Raw genomic sequence first — 19076 nt, 5'->3', positions numbered from 1 at the left:
AACAGCAACAGCCTGTTAATGCACAAGCTTTACATCATACCTTAAAGTGCTTTTGCTCCACCAAGGATTTCTTTTACTTCTTAGTAGCTCCCGTAGTTCTAACTTCTCTTAATACGCAAATGTATGATATCTTGCAAGATGCCCAGAGTGTACTTTTCATCTATTTATTATTTATTTATTTACAGCATTTATATTCCGCCCTTCTCACCCTGCAGGGGACTCATGGCAGATTACAGTGTACACATATATGGCAAACATTCAATGCCAATTTTTGACATACAAGCATATACAGACATAGACAGAGGCTATTTAACTTTTTCTGGCCGCCAGGGGAGCTGTCGCTTTCATCGTCCATCTGCGACGCTGATGAAGCACTTCCGCATTCCACGCATGCTTCCCCGCTGGAATGCTTTATGGCTTCATAAATCAGTTAATGTAGCCTCCCCACACTTTAAGGTGGTACCTAATTTTCCTACTTGACAGATGCAACTGTCTTTTGGGTTGCAAAGGTCGACAACAGGCTACACAGTTGGTTGGAAACCCACTCCAACCCGGGCTGGCTTTGAACTCATGACCTTTTGGTCAGAGTGATCTTAATGCAGCTGACACTCAGCCAGCTGCGCCACAATCCCGGTGCCGCGCCACAATCCTATTGATACCGCTCTTTCTCATGCTAGGAACATTCTCTGAAACTTTTCATTTGTTTATTTTTTTCGTTTTGTCCTCATGTGCTTTCCCAGTAACATGGAGCTTTCCTACCTAAGCCACCCAGTCCTCCATTGATGTGACTCTTTCTCTCTGTCCATATTGCATTCTCTAGCACTGCCTGTGTTTTTTCAAGAAGAGCTAAAAAGCCACGAGGTTGCGGAGGGTGAGACGGTGACTTTGCACTGCAGGCTGAGCAAGGCCTCTCCCGTGGAGTGGCAAAAGGGGCCAAAGGCACTCAAAGCAGGCGGCAGATACAAAATCAGGCAGGATGGGCTCAATGCTGAGCTGGTGATCCATGACTTGGTTGTGGCAGATGCTGGAGACTACTCTTGCAAATGTGGAAACCAGAAGACTACAGCTAGCTTGACAGTGAATGGTAATATACTATGTATACCTGGCCTGCAGCCTTCTCTTCCAATTTTCCTTCTGAAATTAATTCCAAAGCTTCACTTTCTGATCCTTACTCATTACTGTATTATTGCATGTCCACCATTCCTTTTCCCCTCCTTCCAACATACCTTTGTGATCTTCTGGAACTAATTCATCAGAGGCTTAGAGGAGACCCTGACAAATATTTTCTCCAAAGACATAGCTGTGCTAGTCTGGAATAACATTATGCAAAGGGACCTTTTAGCACCTTTTGAGGCTGAGAGAAAGAAGTTGCAACATAACCTTTCATAGACTTAATGTATTTCTTCAGATATATGGAACCCATGCATCTTTAGACGTAGAATAAGTCTATGGAGGTTTTCTATGGTGCCACACGATCCCTTTGAATTTTCTCCAAGTTTGTTTGCAATGTAAATCTTGGAGAAATGTCACAGGATCTCTGTAATTCTTTCCTGAAATTTTAATTCAGTACTGTCGGTGAGAGTCTGCATTAGTAGGAGAGGGAAGATGTAGGTTTTCTTTTCAGTTTGGCACATAAAATTCCAAGGACAGGAACATCTCCAGATCTGCCAGCTAGCTGGACACAAATGAGCAGTCACTTGGAAACTTACTGAAATCCAGGCTACTGAAATGTGAAAAGTATTTGTTTCAAAACTGAAGACAGTTAGCGAAGTTTGAGTGATATGTTTGGTCAGGACTTCTAATGTTAATTTTTTAACGTATTCAACAGCTTTGCAACCTGACCAAATGGATGTCTCTGAGACATTTTTAATGAAGATGCATATAGAGTGGGCCATTGGTACCCACAGGGCTTTGGTTACAGGATCCCCTGTGGAGACCAAAGTCTGTGGATTCTCAAGTCCCATTATATATCATGGTATAGAAAAATGGCATCCCACATATCTCTATCTATCTATCTATCTATCTATCTATCTATCTATCTGTCTGTCTGTCTGTCTGTCTATTAATATATTCCATGGATGCTGAATCCTTTGGTACAGAGGGCCAATTGTAATCAGTGTGTCCATGCTGTTAGCATGCTTCTGATTGATTGCTAAGAGGAGAATAGATCGTGATGCTGACTGTGTCATCTTTGATGGGCTTCCATCCCATGTTGCCTTCACTCTGCAGTCCTTCCCGTGCTTTTCACCAAACCCTTGAAGGACCAAGAAGCGACCGAAGGGAAAAACGTCACTCTGCAGTGTGAGCTGAACAAAGCCTCTGTCGCCGTGGAATGGAAGAAAGGCCACAAGACCCTGAAGCCAGGCTCCAAGTACAAAATGAGGCATGAAGGTGCCGTGGCCGAACTGGTCATCCAAGGCCTGGACGTCACCGATTCTGGGAGTTACAGCTGTGTTTGTGGAGGGGAGCAGACTACAGCATCTTTAGAAGTCAAGGGTAAAGCCCTTTCCAAGAAACCACTTTTGTTGTTCCATTGCTCGCTCTGTTGCTTTGGTCCGATCCCCATGGCTTTCCTATCCTTTGTACTCATGGTTTACAGACCTTTTCCACTGGATGCATTCCAGTTTTTCCAGGGGAAACATCAAATACAATCCCAGTCATGAAGCTTCTTGGTCAGAATAGTGATGAAACTTTATTATTTCAAGAAGGTGTCCTACAATGGTGCATGACTTTGCATGAACAATATCTTCAAGAGGGTTTTCATAGATTCCTTTCTAGATAGCTCTTTGATTGTAAGTGAACTATACATCCCAGTAACTACACTTGCCGCATTTGCTCCCTTGCCTGGCCCGCTTTGGGTCCGGAGGCATGCCTGAAGACCCCGGCGTGTGCACCAAAAGTCACCTCTTCTCCTGACTTTCTCCTCAGCCATTGGGACCAAGAGAGAGAGACAGAGACAGAGACTGTTGCGATCCAGAGCAGGGAACGAGGCCCTAAGATAACTATCCACCACACTTGACTGTGAAAAACAATCCTTTTTTAATTGAAGAAAAATGATTACAAAATAAAGGAAAAATGCAAGTCAAAAGCCACAGCAAAATCAGCAAACATGAATTTAAATGGACAAAGCAAAACCCAAAGCCACACTGAAATACTGGAACCTGTTAGCAATCCACTAACCGTACTTGATATTCTAGAAATCTTTCAATACCATGGCCAGGGAAACCGGGAGAACTGCCAAGGTCTTCATCAATTCTGAAACGATGCCTGAACTGAGAAAGTCAGCCCCACGGAAGGCAATTAAAGCCCAAGAATTGGTTCCGTGAACCGCCCTTCTGCTTTGAAGCCAATGTTTTTAATTCTTTAATTTGAGACGACCTTCGCAAGCTGAGTGATTTATTTCTATCTTGCCAGATCTGGCCCCTTCTGTTGTCATTAAAGTTAACAGGTGCAGAAGGGAGGAAAAGGTCAAGGCTTCCCTCTGAAACATTCTCATGAACGCTGGTACTTTCATTTTCCAAACCTACAGAAGTTCCTTCCTCACTAATTTCAGGAACATTGGCATTTTCCAAACCTACAGCAGTTTCTTCCTCACTAATTTCAGGAGCATTGGCATCAAGAGGTACATTTTCATTAGCATCAGTAAATATATTTTCATTAGCATCAGGAGGAACAAACAGAGAATCAGGTTCAAGTTCAAACTCAGGCTGAACCCCAACAGAGACAGAGGTGGAGATGCCCACCTTTCCTGAAGGTAGGCGCAAAAACAAAGGAGGGAGCGGAGGTGGGAGATACCTTCAGTCGGAGGGGCTCTCTCTCTCTCTCTTGGTCCCAAGGGCTGAAGAGAAAGTCAGGAGAAGAGGCGACTTTTGGTGCGCACGCTGGGGTCTTCAGACACTCTTCCGGACCCGAAGCGGGCCAGGCGCGGCGGCACCCGTGGATTGGGGAGAGGAGAGGAGGCGGGTGAAGCGCTGGGGGATCGGGAAAGGGAGCCGGTCATGGGGAAGGGATCTAACGCGAAGAACGATTGAGCACCGGCTCTGCTCGCGCACCCGGTGGCCGGGTGGAGCAGGAACGAGAGGGGCTAGGCGAGGCTCAAGGGCCCGGCCCCTTTGGGAAGAGGATCGCCCGGCAGCGAGGCAAGAAAGCCGAGGCTCCCCCTGGACTGCTAGGGCTGTTGTGAGCTGAGGGGGACCTCCTCAAGTGGCAGTTGAGGGGCATTTACGGAGGCGCCTCTGCGCCCCTGGCAAAAAAAAGTGTTCTGCAACCGCTTACTTCGCGTAATGGACGAGCCGCCCCTGATTGGTTTCTATCTATCTTGGGCCAAGTACCTTTCTAAATTGCACAAATCTTTTTATTCATATCTATTTTTCATCTCTTCCAAAGGAAAGAACACTCTAGAGAAGTTTAGACAACCAATGTTTCTCCTCAAGGGGTGATGCCTTTTGCTGCTCTGAGCGATGGAAATGCATTGGTTGCATGAACTCAGTTTCTTTTCTTCCCACCTATTCCTTACATATTTTTACACTCTGTCCTTATTGCCCTCCTCTCAGCCCTTCCTGTACTGTTCAAAGAAGGACTGAAGAACAGGGAAGCGGTAGAAGGCACCACGGCCACCTTGCGTTGTGAAATGACCAGAGCGGGAGCTGAAGTGGAGTGGAGGAAGGGGCCCCAGGCCCTCAAGCCCAGCGACAAATACCGAATGAGGCAGGAAGGAGCAGCGGCGGAATTGCTGATCCGGGATCTGCAGGTGGAGGACACGGGAGAGTTTGCCTGCCTTTGTGGAGATCAAAAAACAACAGCCGTCTTGACCGTTCATGGTAATGGAATGTTCTGCATTGCGTCGGAGATGTTTCGGAGTCTGTCTACTCTGTGGAAACTCCTGGTTTTGTGCTGTCTCCGTTCATTGTTCTGTTTCTTGTCTGGCTTTGTTGCCAATGTGGTGAAATACTGTGTATTGTGCTGTATTTATTTCTGATGTTACAATGTCTTCCTAAATGTTGTTGTTGTTGTTGTTGTTGTTGTTGTTGTTGTTGTTGTGTACCTTCAAGTAATTTTTGACCTCCAGTGTTACAATGTCTTCTTAAATATGCTGTTGTTGTTCATGTTGTTGTGCGCCTTTAAGTAATTTCTGACCCCCAGTGTTCCAATGTCTTCCTAAATGTGTTGTTGTTGTTGTTGTTGTTGTGAGGCTGTCATCTCCCAACCTCTGAGGATGCCTGCTATAGATGTAGGCACAACATCAGGACAGAATGCTTCTGGAACATGGCCATACAGCCCGGAAAACTCACAACAACCCAGTGATTCCAGCCATGAAAGCCTTCGACAATACATTGTTGTTGTTGTTGCTGTGTGCCTTCAAGTCGTTTTTGACCTCCAGTGTTACAATGTCTTCCTAAATGTGTTGCTGTTGCTGTTGTTGTTGTTGTTGTTGTTGTTGTGAGGCTGTCACCTCACAACCTCTGAGGATGCCTGCTATAGAGCCAGGCAAAATGTCAGGAGAGAATGCTTCTGGAACATGGCCATGCGGCCCAGAAAACTCACAACAACCCAGTGATTCTGGCCCTGAAAGCCTTTGACAATACATTGAGCATCTCTACGGGAGAAACTGTTCCAAGACACACGAGACCTCACAACTTCTGGGGATGCCTGCCATAAATGCAGACGAAACATCAGGAGAGAATACTACTGGAACATGGCCATACAGCCCAGAAAACTCACAACAACCCAGTGATTCCGGCCATGAAAATCTTTGACAATATATTGTTGTTGTTGTTGTTGTGTTCCTTCAAGTCATTTCTGACCCTCAGTGTTACAATGTCTTCCTAAATGTGTTGTTGTTGTTGTTGTGAGGCTGTCACCTCACAACCTCTGAGGATGGCTGCTATAGATGCAGGCAAAATGTCAGGAGAGAATGCTTCTGGAACATGGCCATACAGACCGGAAAACTCACAACAACGCAGTGATTCCAGCCATGAAAGCTTTTGACAATACATTGTTGTTGTTGTTGTTGTTGTTGTTGTGTGCCTTCAAGTCATTTTTGACCCTCAGTGTTACAATGTCTTCCTAAATGTGTTGTTGCTGTTGTTTACTTGTTGTGGGCATTTAAAGTCATTCGATGAAATCTGCCCACTATATCTGGTGCAATTGTGTGTCGTTGTCCTCATCGTACTATTTGCGTTGAGAAGGATTTGTATGTGTTTGTAATCTGTTTGTGAGAGCTGCCCTGAAAAGAAACTGCAATTAATTAACAGCAGTGAATGGAATGATAATGGGCAATTTATTTGGGTTTTGTCCAATGTGTTGCTAGGAAAAAGTAGGAAAAACCCAATATTTCCTCTTTAGAGGAGTATAATTTGATGTTTATGCTAAAATTTAAAATGTCAATTTTTAAAAACTGGGTTGCTGTGAGTTTTTTGGCCTGTATGACCATGTTCCAGTAGCATTATTTCCTGACATTTCGCCTACATCTGTGGCTAATGTCACCTTCAGAGGTTCTGTTGGCAGTGAAGCAAGAGGAGTGTATTTATACCTGTGGAATAATGTCCAGTGTGGGAGGAAGAACCCTTGTCTGTTTGAAGCAAGTGTGGGTGTTGCAGTTGGCAAGCTTGAATAGCATTGAGTAGCCATGATGCTGCAAAGTCAATCAGTGAAGGTATCTGTGTAGAGGTAGCCTGGCGTCTGTTGCCTGGGGGCACCCTCTGTTCTTACCATACATCAAGGGAACACTGAACGCATAAGGAAACTGATGAAGAAACACAACCTCCAAAAAATCTACAGACCCACCAAGAAAATCCAACAAATGCTACATTCAGTAAAGGATAAGAGGGATCCACTAACCACTGCAGGAGTCTACTGCATACAAGGCAGCTGTGGGCAAGTCTACATAGGGACCCCCAAATGCAGTAGCATTGCCCAGATATGAATCAAGGAACATGGAAGGCACTGCAGATTCATTCAACCAGAGAAGTCATCCATAGCAAAGCACCAGATGAACCAACCTGGACACAAAATGTTCTGTCACACACTGGGCCTGTAACAATTGTCTTTAGTATGGAACGTATACTTTATCCCCAGTGGGAAGCCAGGGTGCCTCAAAGAGAGGTTCTCAGGGATTTTTCTGAAGTGATGGTCTTTAGAGTCTTTAATGATACAACAAAGTCTTTATTATGGAACAAATAACAAATCTTCAATGGTTCAAACAACACTTCAAGGCTTTCTTAGTCTAGTCCTCAATGGACTGGTACCTGACTTTGATTAACTGTACTTTGTAAGAAAAAAACCCTTTTAACCTCTCCTAGGCTGTCTATTATCTAGGCCTTGTTGATGTGGGTCCTACTACCGATTCCAAATGCGTCTGGGCATTGAGTAGACCTACCAGCCAAGGCTTGTAGATATTTCAGCCGGAGTTCCATGGATCTATAATGCTGTTCTCCCTTCAAGAATTCTTAGAAAACTTCAGGGCTGTTTCCCTCTGATGCTGTGAGGCTGAGAGGCTGTGAGCTCTCAGCCAGAGCTTTTGGGACCTTTCCCCTGGAATTTCTGTTTCTGTATCCCTGGATGTTCTTGAGAAAGGGAGCTTTTATACAGGACGAGCTGGTCTACATCCTATAGCTTAGCTACCTTGTGTGAGACTGCCCAAAATGGCTCCTTTCCCTCCCAGAGCCCTGAACAAGGGGCAGAACCAAAGCTTAATTATGATGGACAGGTGGCTTGCCCTATGATTGCAAACTTTAACAGAAAGAAAATAGAGTTGGAGCTCCTGGTACAGCCGTGCTAGAACACAAAATATTATAGGAGAACATAGAAACACTGGACCGCTCGGACAACCATCATGCCAGACTACACAGAGAAGTCACTGAAATCTAAAATCACATGGACAATTTCAACAGAAAGGAGAAAACCATGAGAATGAACAAAATCTGGTTACTAGTATTAAAAAGCACCAAAATCAAGAGAGAAAATAATGAACAAGACTCAAAAACAGTGAAACTCCTGACAGCAAACAATCAAGGGCCAGTAAACAGACAAAGGATGCCTCCGGGTAACAGCACCCAGGCTACCTCTATGCAGATACTCTCACTGATTGACTTTGCAGCTTCATGGCCACTCAATGCTAACCAAGCTTGCTCATTGCAATATTCACACTTGCTTCAAACAGACACGGGCATTATTCCATTATTTCTCTCACATGGGCATTATTCCAGATATATATCTTATCTATATAAATAAAAATGTAATGTTCATTTGTGGGATTAATATAACTCAAAAACCACTGAATGAATTGACATCAAATTTGAACACAAGACACCTATCAGGCCAACAAGTGTCCATCACTCATAAAAAACATTGAAAAACACAGCAGAAGGGACTCAAAAAGCCAAAAAACCCCAAAAAAACCAAAACCAAAATAACCCATTACAAACTATGCACAAAACCACATATAGACACAAACACTCATGCACACACACACACACACACACACATATATACACACACACACACACACACATGCATATATACATGCACAAAACACATATACACATAGAAGGGGAAGGAAGGAAGAAAAGAAGGAGGGATAGAAAGAGGGAAAGAAGGAGAGAAGGAAAGAGAGGGAAATAAAAAAGTGAAAGAAGGAAGGAAAGAGAGAGGGAAGAAAGGAGAGAAGGAACAAAAGAGAGAAAGAGGGAGGGAGGGAGGGAGGGAGGGAGGGAAGGAAGGAAGGAAGGAAGGAAGGAAGGAAGGAAGGAAGGAAGGAAAGCGAAGAGAAAGGATGGAACCAAAGAGCAAAGGAAGGGAAGAAAGAAACAGGTAGAGAAGGAAGAAAGAAAAAGAGGGAGGGAAGAAAAAGGGAAAGAAGAAGGAAAAGAAAAAGGGGGAGGGAAGGAAGGAGAGAAAGAAAGGAAAGAAAGAGGGAGGGAAGGTTTGGCCACAGTCATTCATAAAACACTGAAAAACACAGCAGAAGAGACTTAAAACCCCCCCAAAAAACAAAAAAAAAACCCAAAAAAACATTACAACACATGCACATAACCACATAAATACACATATACAGAAATATATAAATACACACATATACACATATACACACACGCAAAACACATATACACAGACTGGGCACAGCAACGCGTGGCACGGGATGGCTAGTGTGTATATATATATATACACACACACATACATACACACACACACACACACACACCCCATTTGCTCCACTGCCAACAGAACCTAAGAAGATGCCATTAGCCACAGATGCAGGTGAAATGTTAGAAGAGAATGCTGCTGGAACATGGCCATACAGCCTGAAAAATACACACCAACCTAATGATTCTGGCCATGAAAAACTTTTGACAACACAATTTTTAAAAATTTGGGGCCAAATGACATTTTGTCAAAAGGGCATTACTCCCATGAAAGAATTTTCAGTACTTTGTATGGCATTCTGTTGTTGACAATGCCATACCAAGTTGAGCCTAACCAGCAAAGTATGGCTCTCTGGAAGGCCCCACTGATTAGAAGGGGGCTCCTTTGAACTTTGTGGAAGAGCCTGCTGTTCGTGGGACGTTTTGGACCATGACACGCTCGTTGTCGATGTTGCACCCTCAGCTGTACCCGCACATTTCCAAGAAGAGCTCAAAAGCAAAGACGCGACCGAAGGGGAGGCGGTCATTCTCCGCTGCGAACTCAACAAGGCTGCCCCGGTGGAGTGGAGGAAGGCCGGGCAGCCGCTCAAGGCAGACGACAAACACAAAATCAAGCAGAAGGATCGTGTGGCTGAGCTGGCGATCCACAATGTCACCGAGCAGGATGCCGGAGACTATTCCTGCATTTGTGGTGATCAGAAGACATCTGCGTCTCTAACGGTGCATGGTAAATATTATATATCTAGAAAAGTGTCATATTGCAGGTGTTCTGTGGCATTTCTTTATATCTAGATTCCAATACCACTTTGTATACATTCTAGATGAGGTTCTGTTCATAGTGTTAAGTCTCCTTTTTCTATTTCCCAAATCCTTTCTACAGTAATTCCAGAATCCCATCTCATGCCATATAGTTATACAGTATGACCTACTAATTCATGGATTCCCTCCTTGTGATTATGGAAACCCAGACTCCAAAAACGATTTCCTCCAAGATTTATATGTTTATCTAGGTCCTCCAGTACAACTCTGTGGTGTTCTTCATGCTCAAGTATAGTAAAAAATATAGGGTTTGCTATTATCCACATTTTCTAGGTGCAGTATAGTCTCGCTTATGCAACACTAGCCATCCCATGCCAGGCGTTGCTGTGGCCCAGTCTGTTGATCTGGAAAATAAAGTCATGAGAAAGTGTTGGTTTCTAATATATGTAATGTCTTTCTGCTTGTGGGCAAACAGTATTTCTTGCTGTTTCTTTGTCAGTGTTGATGTGGAGAGTTTCTGGTTTGCCTACTCTGGAACATGCCACATATCATTGTCCTTCTTTTGATACTATATCTCTCTGTGTGTGACTCATATATATATCTATCTATATCTATGGTTGGATGGCTTTTTGTCAGGAGGGCTTTGATTACATTTTCTTGCCCTGATGTAGGGAGTTGGACTGGATGGCCTTAAGTATGGGGGTTCTGTGTGGGACGTTTGCCCCAATTCTGTCATTGGTGGGGTTCAGTATGCTTTTTAGTTGTAGGTGAACTATAAATGCCAGTAACTACAACTCCCAAATATCAAGGTCTATTTCCCCCAAACTCCATTTGTGTTCATATTTGGGCATATGGAATATTCATGCCAAGTTTGGTCCAGATCCATCATTGTTTGAGTCCACAGTGCTCTCTGGATGTAGGTGAACTACAACTCCCAAATTCAATGTCAATGCCCCCCAAACCCTTCTAGTGTTTTCTGTTGGTCATGGGAGTCCTGTGTGCCAAGTTTGGTTCAATTCCATCATTGGCGGAGTTCAGAATGCTCTTTGATTGTAGGTGAACTATAAATCCCAGCAACTACAACTCCCAAATGACAAAATCAATTTTTTTTTAGCGGTGGTCACTCCTTCGGTTAGTAGGTGTCTTGTGGCCAAATTTGGCGGCCTTTCATCCAGTGGCTTTTGACTTATGTTAATCCCACAAACAAACACTACATTTTTATTTATATAGATAGATACAACAGAATGTCGGCTAAATGAAAATGTCGGATAATATGGAGTCTCCTACTGTTACCCGTCCAACGTGGCGCTAGACACCTAGAATACTAACAAAGACTCAAAGGGTTAAGGCAAGGCAATGCTTCAGGGGTAGACCGGCCCAGCAGGAAGTGCCTGGATGTGGAAGAGGAGCGTGGAAATCAGTGAGGGAAGGAGGGAGGACACTTCTGCTTCCGGTCCTGCTTCTTTTCCCCCTTTCCTCCCTCCTCCTCCTCCTTGCCTTGCCTTTTTTACTTACTGGGAATGGAGATAGAGTTGGAGAGTGCTCCTTTAATTGAAGGGAAAATGCTGGAGGAAAAACAGGCGTTGATAAGAGCGTCGGATAAGATGAAATGTCGGATAAGCGAATGTCGGATAAGCGAAGGTCGGATAAGTGAAGGTCGGATAAGCGAGACTCTAATGTGTCCACATAGGGTTTTGGAATGTATTCACTGTGGATATGGGGGTTCATACTGTACTTTGATGGATATGCAATATTTGAAAGCAACCAAGTCACTGCTGAGTTCCTATGCCCTGAACAAACAATGATTTCAAGGCACAAAAGGATCTATTTTTGGTTGACATGTGTGCTGTGTGCGTATCAGAAAATACTCTAATTGTAGTGTTTTCCCATAGCTGCACATGAATGCATATGCAATACAAATATTTTGTTGGCAGTGTTACAGGTGGGTACTGGTAAAGTCTGGTAAAGTTTGAAAGCTCTGTTTGGAACTGTAGCGTAGATGGTATATTTATTTTTCATGAGTTATTTATTTATGACATTTATATGCCGCCCTTCTTACCCCGAAGGGTAGTCAGAGCGACTTACAAGTCATATGTACATAAAACATACTATATTATTAGCATAGTACTAATACATTATTCATAATATTAGTATATTTTTGATGGGGAAGGGGATCTGATGTCGCAGGGAATTGTCTTCTCGACTCCCTTCTTTACTCTGGTCCTGTGTGCTTAAGTATGCGTGTGAATGCGTGTGAATGCTATTTGAAACTTGGACAAGGTTCATGGCTTCATTAGGAACACGCAATCCCATATATTTTTCTACTGAAAAAATTAGAGTGGTCAAGCTAGTTATGGGTGGTCTATAACAGGGTTTCTCAACCTGGGGGGGGGTTGTGAGGGGGTGTCAGAGGGGTCACTGAAGACTATCAGAAAACACAGTATTTTCTGTTGGTCATGGAGGTTCTGTGTGGGAAAATTGGCCCAGTTCTCTCGGTGGGGTTCAGAATGCTCTTTGATTGTAGGTGAACTATAAATCCTAGCAACTACAACTCCCAAATGTCAATGTCTATTTTCCCCAAACTCCACCAGTGTTCACATTTGGGCATATTGAGTATTTGTGCCAAGTTGGGTCCAGATCCACCATTGTTTGAGTCCACAGTGCTCTCTGGATGGAGGTGAACTACAACTCCCAAACTCAAGGTCAATGCCCAACAAAGCCTTCCTGTATTTTCTGTTGGTCATGGAGGTTCTGTGTGGGAAGATTGGCCCAGTTCTCTTGGTGAGGTTCAGAATGCTCTTTGGTTGTAGGTGAACTATAAATCCCAGCAACTACAACTCCAAAATGTCAATGTGTATTTCCCCCAAACTCTACCAGTGTTCACATTTGGGCATATTGAGTATTCGTGACAAGTTTGGTCCGGATCCATCATTGTTTGAGTCCACAGTGCTCTCTGGATGGAGATGAACTACAACTCCCAAACTCAAAGTTAATGTCCAACAAAGCCTTCCAGTATTTTCTGTTGGTCATGGGAGTTCTGTGTGCCAAGCTTGGCTCAATTGCATGATTGGTGGAGTTAACTATAAATCCCAGCAACTACAACTTCCAAATGACAAAATCAATCCCACCTCCAATTCCACCAGTATTCAAATTTCGGCGTATTGGGTATTTGTGCCAAATTTGGTCCAGGGAATGAAAATCCATCCTGCATATCAGATATTTACATTACAATTTACAACAGTAGCAAAATTACAGTTATGAAGTAGCAACAAAAATAATGTTATGGTTGGGGGTCACCACAACATGAGGAAGTGTATTAAGAAGCTGAAGTAGAAAACATCTCGAAACTAAACCTTGGGAAACACTGGTCTTGAGATGAATCTGGAGGCCAGTTGTAGGTTTTCCTTTATCCACCAGCTTTGCTTGTAAATCCCAAGGAATGTATTGGAATCTTCCAGCCATGATGACCTTGCCTTGTTTAACACGATCTTTGCGATCTCCAGCTCTGCCTCCACGATTCAAAACAGAGTTGAGGAACCTGGAAGCTGCAGAAGGTGGAACGGCGACTTTGCACTGTGAACTGACCAAAGTGGCCGCTCCTGTGGAGTGGAAGAAGGGCAGCGAGGCGCTCAAGCCAAGTGCCAAATACGAAATGAAGCTGGAAGGTGTTGTTGCTGAGCTTGTCGTTCACAACCTGGAACTGGCTGATGGTGGAGAGTACAGTTGCATGTTTGGTGACCAGAAGACCTCTGCTTCCTTGAAAGTCAATGGTATATTGAAGGTTCTACTTCTTATGATCAGATACAACCCATGTAGATTTGAAGAACATCCTTGATTGTTCTCCTGGGCAGTCAAGGAATCCAAATAGATTTACTTATTTTGTAAACAGAATGATAACTCATATATTTTATAACCAAAGAAAGCAATCAGACGTTTAGAAGTCTTAATCCTTATTTAAAAGATGGCAAGAACATTAAATGTGGGATAGCATGGTTCCATTATAAATAAATGCTTTAATTCTGTTGGCATGTTAGTCCTTTACTATGCTTCTCAAGAGACTTGAGGAGGAACATTTTAAGCTTCTTAGGCCCCTTCCACACTGACCTATATCCCAGAATCTGAACCTAGATTGGGTTGTTGTAGGTTTTTCAGGATATATGGACATGTTCTAGAGGCATTCTCTCCTGACATTTCGCCTGCATCTACGGCAAGCACCTCCCTACCTCTGAGGATGCTTGCCATAAATGCAAGCGAAACGTCAGGAGAGAATGCCTCTAGAACTTGGCCGTATAGCCCGAAAAAACCTACAACAACCCAGTGATTCCGGCCATGAAAGCCTTCGACAATACATTGAACCTAGATTATTTGCTCATCCCAGATTATCTGGCAGTGGAGACTCATATAATCCATTTTAAAGCAGATAATCTGGGGTCAGATCCTGGGATATAGGGCAGTGTAGAAGGGGCCTTAGACTCCCCTATTACATGTGAAGCATTTCCATAAAAAATGTTTAGCAGTGTGGAAGGTAAATGGAGGATATAGTAAGAACAAAAGACTGAAGCTAGGCCTAATCCAGTTATTCTGTTCACAAGATGACCAACTAGTTGTCCATGGAAACCTTTGGGCACCTTATGAGTACAATTCCTTGGTGTTCATGCTTTCCAGGAAGCATATACAGAGAAATGCTCTGATATTGGAGGTTCTAACCATGGCTGGTCACCACTCCTGACCTCCTCCTCCATGAAGCTGCTCAATCCTTTAAATTGGCAGCTCTCTCTATTTCTCATGGAAGGGAACTGTGGAATTCCTGGAACACAGCATGACAAACCATGTGGTCCATATTCCTTGAATATCTGTGCACATTGTTGGTTTTGCATTGACATGGTCTGTTCACTCTAAACTTCTCAGCCCTCCCTGCCCAGTTCAAGAAAGGCCTGGAGAACCAAGAAGCCCTGGAAGATGGGACGGCCACCTTCCAGTGTGAACTCACGAAACCATCTCCCGTGGAATGGAGGAAGAAGCATAAGTTGCTCAAACCGAGTGACAAATACAAGATGAGGCAGGACGGCGTCCTCTCAGAGCTTGTGATCTCCAACCTGGAAGTGAAAGATGCTGGAGACTATTGCTGTGTTTGTGGAGATCAGAAGACATCTGCAGCTCTAACCGTGCATGGTAAATTACTGCATCCCTCCGTAAATTTGTGGAGAAGCCTACACGTTCCTTTCTACTTGTCTCATCTGTTGATGTCAGATTCTCCTTTGTAATGTGACGTTTTTGTGGTGTTTGTCAAATTCACTGGAACTCCCCTTGGTCTATTTAGTGTGGCCCCACAAGTTCTAGAACTGTAATTTCCGGTCTCTCTTCTAGGGAAATCTTCTCTGCAACGTATTATCAAACTATCTACTACTCTTGAAGGACAGCTTTCTCCACTGTGTCACCACCATCTTCACTTCTCAAGGGCAATGTTGCATTTTTCATTAATCATACAAGGGTTTGTTTCAAAAATGATAGCGTGGCTTTGAAATTCTGACCAGTACTCAAGAAGTACTCCAATTCCACCAGTATTCAAATTTCGACGTATTGGGTGTTTGTGCCAAATTTGGTCCACATCATGAGAAGAAAGGAAATCCTAGAGAAGACAATTATGCTGGGGAAATGGAAGGAAAAAGGAAGAGGGGCCGACCAAGGGCAAGATGGATGGATGGGATCCTTGAAGTGACTGGATTGACCTTGAAGGAGCTGGGGGTGGTGACGGCTGACAGGGAGCTCTGGTGTGGGCTGGTCCATGAGGTCACCAAGAGTCGGAGACAACTGAACGAATGAACAACAACAGCAACTCAGGAGGATGGTGTGAAAGTATATACATGGTCTTCCACTGAGGGTTTTAGAAGATGTTATCCTCAAGTAACATATTAAGGCAATCATGTATTTAAGGCAACCCTGTAACAAATGATTAAACAGTCTTTGGATGCATTAATAGGCATCCAAAATTTATTTATTATTTATTTATTTCAAATATTCGTACACTGCCCTTCTCAACCCCCAGAGGGGGAGTCAGGGTGGCTTACAGCTGGCAGCGATTCGATACCCTCACATACAAAACATAGTAAACATAACAATTACATAATGAGTAAAAACATTAGGTTAAATTACATTTAAATCCATTAAAAATAGTATTAACTGTTGGCCATATCTAAATCCAAATTCTGCAACCAACGACTCAGTCCAAGCCAGTCCATAGTCCGCTCTCCATAGCATTGTCATCATTGTCAGCCTGCTACCCCAAAGGCCTGGTCCCACATCCATGTTTTCAACTTCTTCCTGAAAGGCAGGAGGATGCAGTTGACCTAATTTTGCTGAGGAGTGAGTTCCACAGGCGAGGGATCACCACCAAGAAGGCCCTGTCCCTCATCCCTGCCAACCGCGTTTGCAATGGAGGTGTGATCGAGAGCAGGGCCTCCCCGGATGATCTTAAGCTCCAAGGCGGGACGTAGAGGGAGATACATTCAGACAAGTAAGCTGGGCCGGAACCGTACACTTACTTACTTACTTAGGCTATCCCATGTTGGCCAAGTAGGATAGTCTTCCAGGATCAGTATTCTGGTGGGTCCGTAGGTGACTGTGGAGCCCTATTCGGAACCGTATAGGGTGGATTCCTATGATGGAATCCAAATGCTGCAATTCTTTGTTGGTCCAAATGAATTTCTTGATCTAGAATTGTAGCAGAATTTGATCCAGGCCTGCATAAAAATCTTTTGTAGCATGGGCCACTAAGCGCCCAAATCCTGGACAATGCTGTCTGTGAATTTTGCATTTTCTATAACCTTTTTCAAAATCCTTGCAAGACATCTGGATTCTGGTGGCAAAAAGTATTCCATGGCAGACAAATTGTGGTAGAAGAGATCCCATGAAGTTTGGAAACTACAGTTCTAGAGCATCCTTCAATGATATCCCGGATTTAAGAATCCCATGTCTTCATATTGAGTGTTTATGTGTCTTCGTTTGTTATTTGTTCGGACAATTGCCAATTGTATGGCTACTGTACTTGTGTTGAATCCATGTCTTGTGTCGTGCTATCGTACAGCCAAAAAGGACCCTTGTTTGGTGTAGAACAGACAGTGGGAATGGTGAGTCACTCGCTGCTCAGTGAGAGAATGCAAGGATGTAAAGAATATTTGCTCCTTCCTTTGTTCCTTAGCTGTACCTGCATTTTTCAAAGAAGAATTAAAAAGTACCGAAGCCACAGAAGGGGAGACGGCTACCATGCGTTGCAAACTCAGCAAAGAAGCCACAGTGCAATGGAAGAAGGGGGACCAGTCTCTGAAACCTAATGAAAAATACACAATGAGACAGAAGGACACCGTGGTGGAACTAGTGATCCAAGACCTAGAAGAAGGGGACGCTGGGGATTATGCCTGTGTTTGTGGCAATGAACACACTACCGCTGCCTTAGTTGTACATGGTAATATTGAGCACCTGAACAGAATTCTCCTATTGCCCACCATCCCTTTTCCCATGTGTGTATGTGTGTTTTTAGAGCAGTGCCCTTGTTGTTTACGTGCTTTGAAGATTTTTAATTTCATTGGGCCTTTACATTACACAATGGCATGCTTTGCCCCTAAATATTATTTCCTCTCACAGCCTCAGAGGATGGCAATGGCAAAGCTCTCCTCCACAAATTTTGCCAAGACAAACCTGTGAGAAGAGCACTATAAGTCCAAATGACATGAAGGCACACAACAACACCAGCAATGCCCATACCCAACATCTGGTGAACATCATAATACTAATGCTGCTTGGTTTTTTAGCAAGTCATAGAATCATAGAATCAAAGAGTTGGAAGAGACCTCATGGGCCATCCAGTCCAACCCCCTGCCAAGAAGCAGGAATATTGCATTCAAATCACCCCTGACAGATGGTCATCCAGCCTCTGTTTAAAAGCTTCCAAAGAAGGAGCCTCCACCACACTCCGGGGCAGAGAGTTCCACTGCTGAACGGCTCTCACAGTCAGGAAGTTCTTCCTCATGTTCAGATGGAATCTCCTCTCTTGTAGTTTGAAGCCATTGTTCCATTGCGTCCTAGTCTCCAGGGAAGCAGAAAACAAGCTTGCTCCCTCCTCCCTGTGGCTTCCTCTCACATATTTATACATGGCTATCATATCCCCTCTCAGCCTTCTCTTCTTCAGGCTAAACATGCCCAGCTCCTTAAGCCGCTCCTCATAGGGCTTGTTCTCCAGACCCTTTATCATTTTAGTTGCTCTCCTCTGGACACATTAGTCTGTTCCAAACACTTCTCCCAGGTGCAACCAAAACACATTTTAGGTCAGGAGATCTTTTTAAAGGACATCTGGCTAAACACCTAATCAATGATCCGACCTTGTTGAGTGACCTCAGAATGGCCTCTCAGCTGCTAGACAAAGGTAATTTCTGTTGTGTATTTGTGCTTTAACCGTCTCCATATGTTGCGTTCCTCAGTTCTACCAGCCAGTTTTGAAGAACATCTAAAGAGCGAGGAAGTGATGGAAAGTGGAGTTGCCATTCTGAGCTGCAAATTGACTAAGGCCGCTCCGGTGGAGTGGATGAAGGGGCAGCATTTGCTCAGCAAAAGCGATAAATACCAAATGAGGCAGGAGGGCTGCTTTGTTAAGCTGGTGATCCAAGATGTGGAATTGGAAGATTCTGCAGAATACACTTGCCTTTGTGGAGATGAGAAGACAGCATCTTTCTTGACTGTTCATGGTAAAGGAACATGGTTGCTTACTATTTCGCCCACTATCCAATTTCTGTAGTTGCACATATTTCCTATTTATTGATGTTTGTCATTTGGAGTTGTCTGTTTGTTTGTGTATGTGTGATATTGCTCCTGCTGGGCAGAAGCCATCCATAGACCTGTCACACAAGCGATACTGAAACTAATTACATCTTCCTAAGACAGTTCAATGTTTCCCCACAAGACAGCATTGTCTACCTTGTGGAAATTCCCATCCCTTCTGGTCCTTGTGATACAAATTACAAGGACAGGAAGCTAGGCACATTGTAAGACATGTTCAACTTTCTGCCTTTCCCAATGTTATGCATTTTATTTTATTGTGTTTGTGTCATCTTGTGTTGTGTGGTCCCAAATGCCTTCTCCAAGCTGTCATGTGTCATTAAAAGAAATACGGTGTTTTCTGAT

The 19076-nt window shown here is 43.7% G+C and overlaps 1 protein-coding gene across 1 annotated transcript in view; it reads left to right on the top strand.

Annotated features, from left to right (window-relative positions):
* Nucleotides 1-19076, top strand: part of OBSCN (obscurin, cytoskeletal calmodulin and titin-interacting RhoGEF) — a 289411-nt gene that overhangs the window by 111275 nt on the left and 159060 nt on the right. Inside the window, exons 37-44 of the mRNA XM_067470395.1 lie at nt 821-1084; nt 2230-2496; nt 4554-4820; nt 9607-9870; nt 13406-13672; nt 14811-15074; nt 17101-17364; nt 18377-18640. Coding sequence (XP_067326496.1) covers nt 821-1084; nt 2230-2496; nt 4554-4820; nt 9607-9870; nt 13406-13672; nt 14811-15074; nt 17101-17364; nt 18377-18640 — 2121 coding nt within the window. The remainder of the gene's footprint in view (nt 1-820; nt 1085-2229; nt 2497-4553; nt 4821-9606; nt 9871-13405; nt 13673-14810; nt 15075-17100; nt 17365-18376; nt 18641-19076) is intronic.

Source organism: Anolis sagrei, chromosome 6 (genome assembly GCF_037176765.1).
Source record: "Anolis sagrei isolate rAnoSag1 chromosome 6, rAnoSag1.mat, whole genome shotgun sequence".
In the NCBI taxonomy this organism is placed as follows: Eukaryota; Metazoa; Chordata; class Lepidosauria; order Squamata; family Dactyloidae; genus Anolis; species Anolis sagrei.
This window is presented reverse-complemented; position numbering and strand designations above follow the sequence as displayed.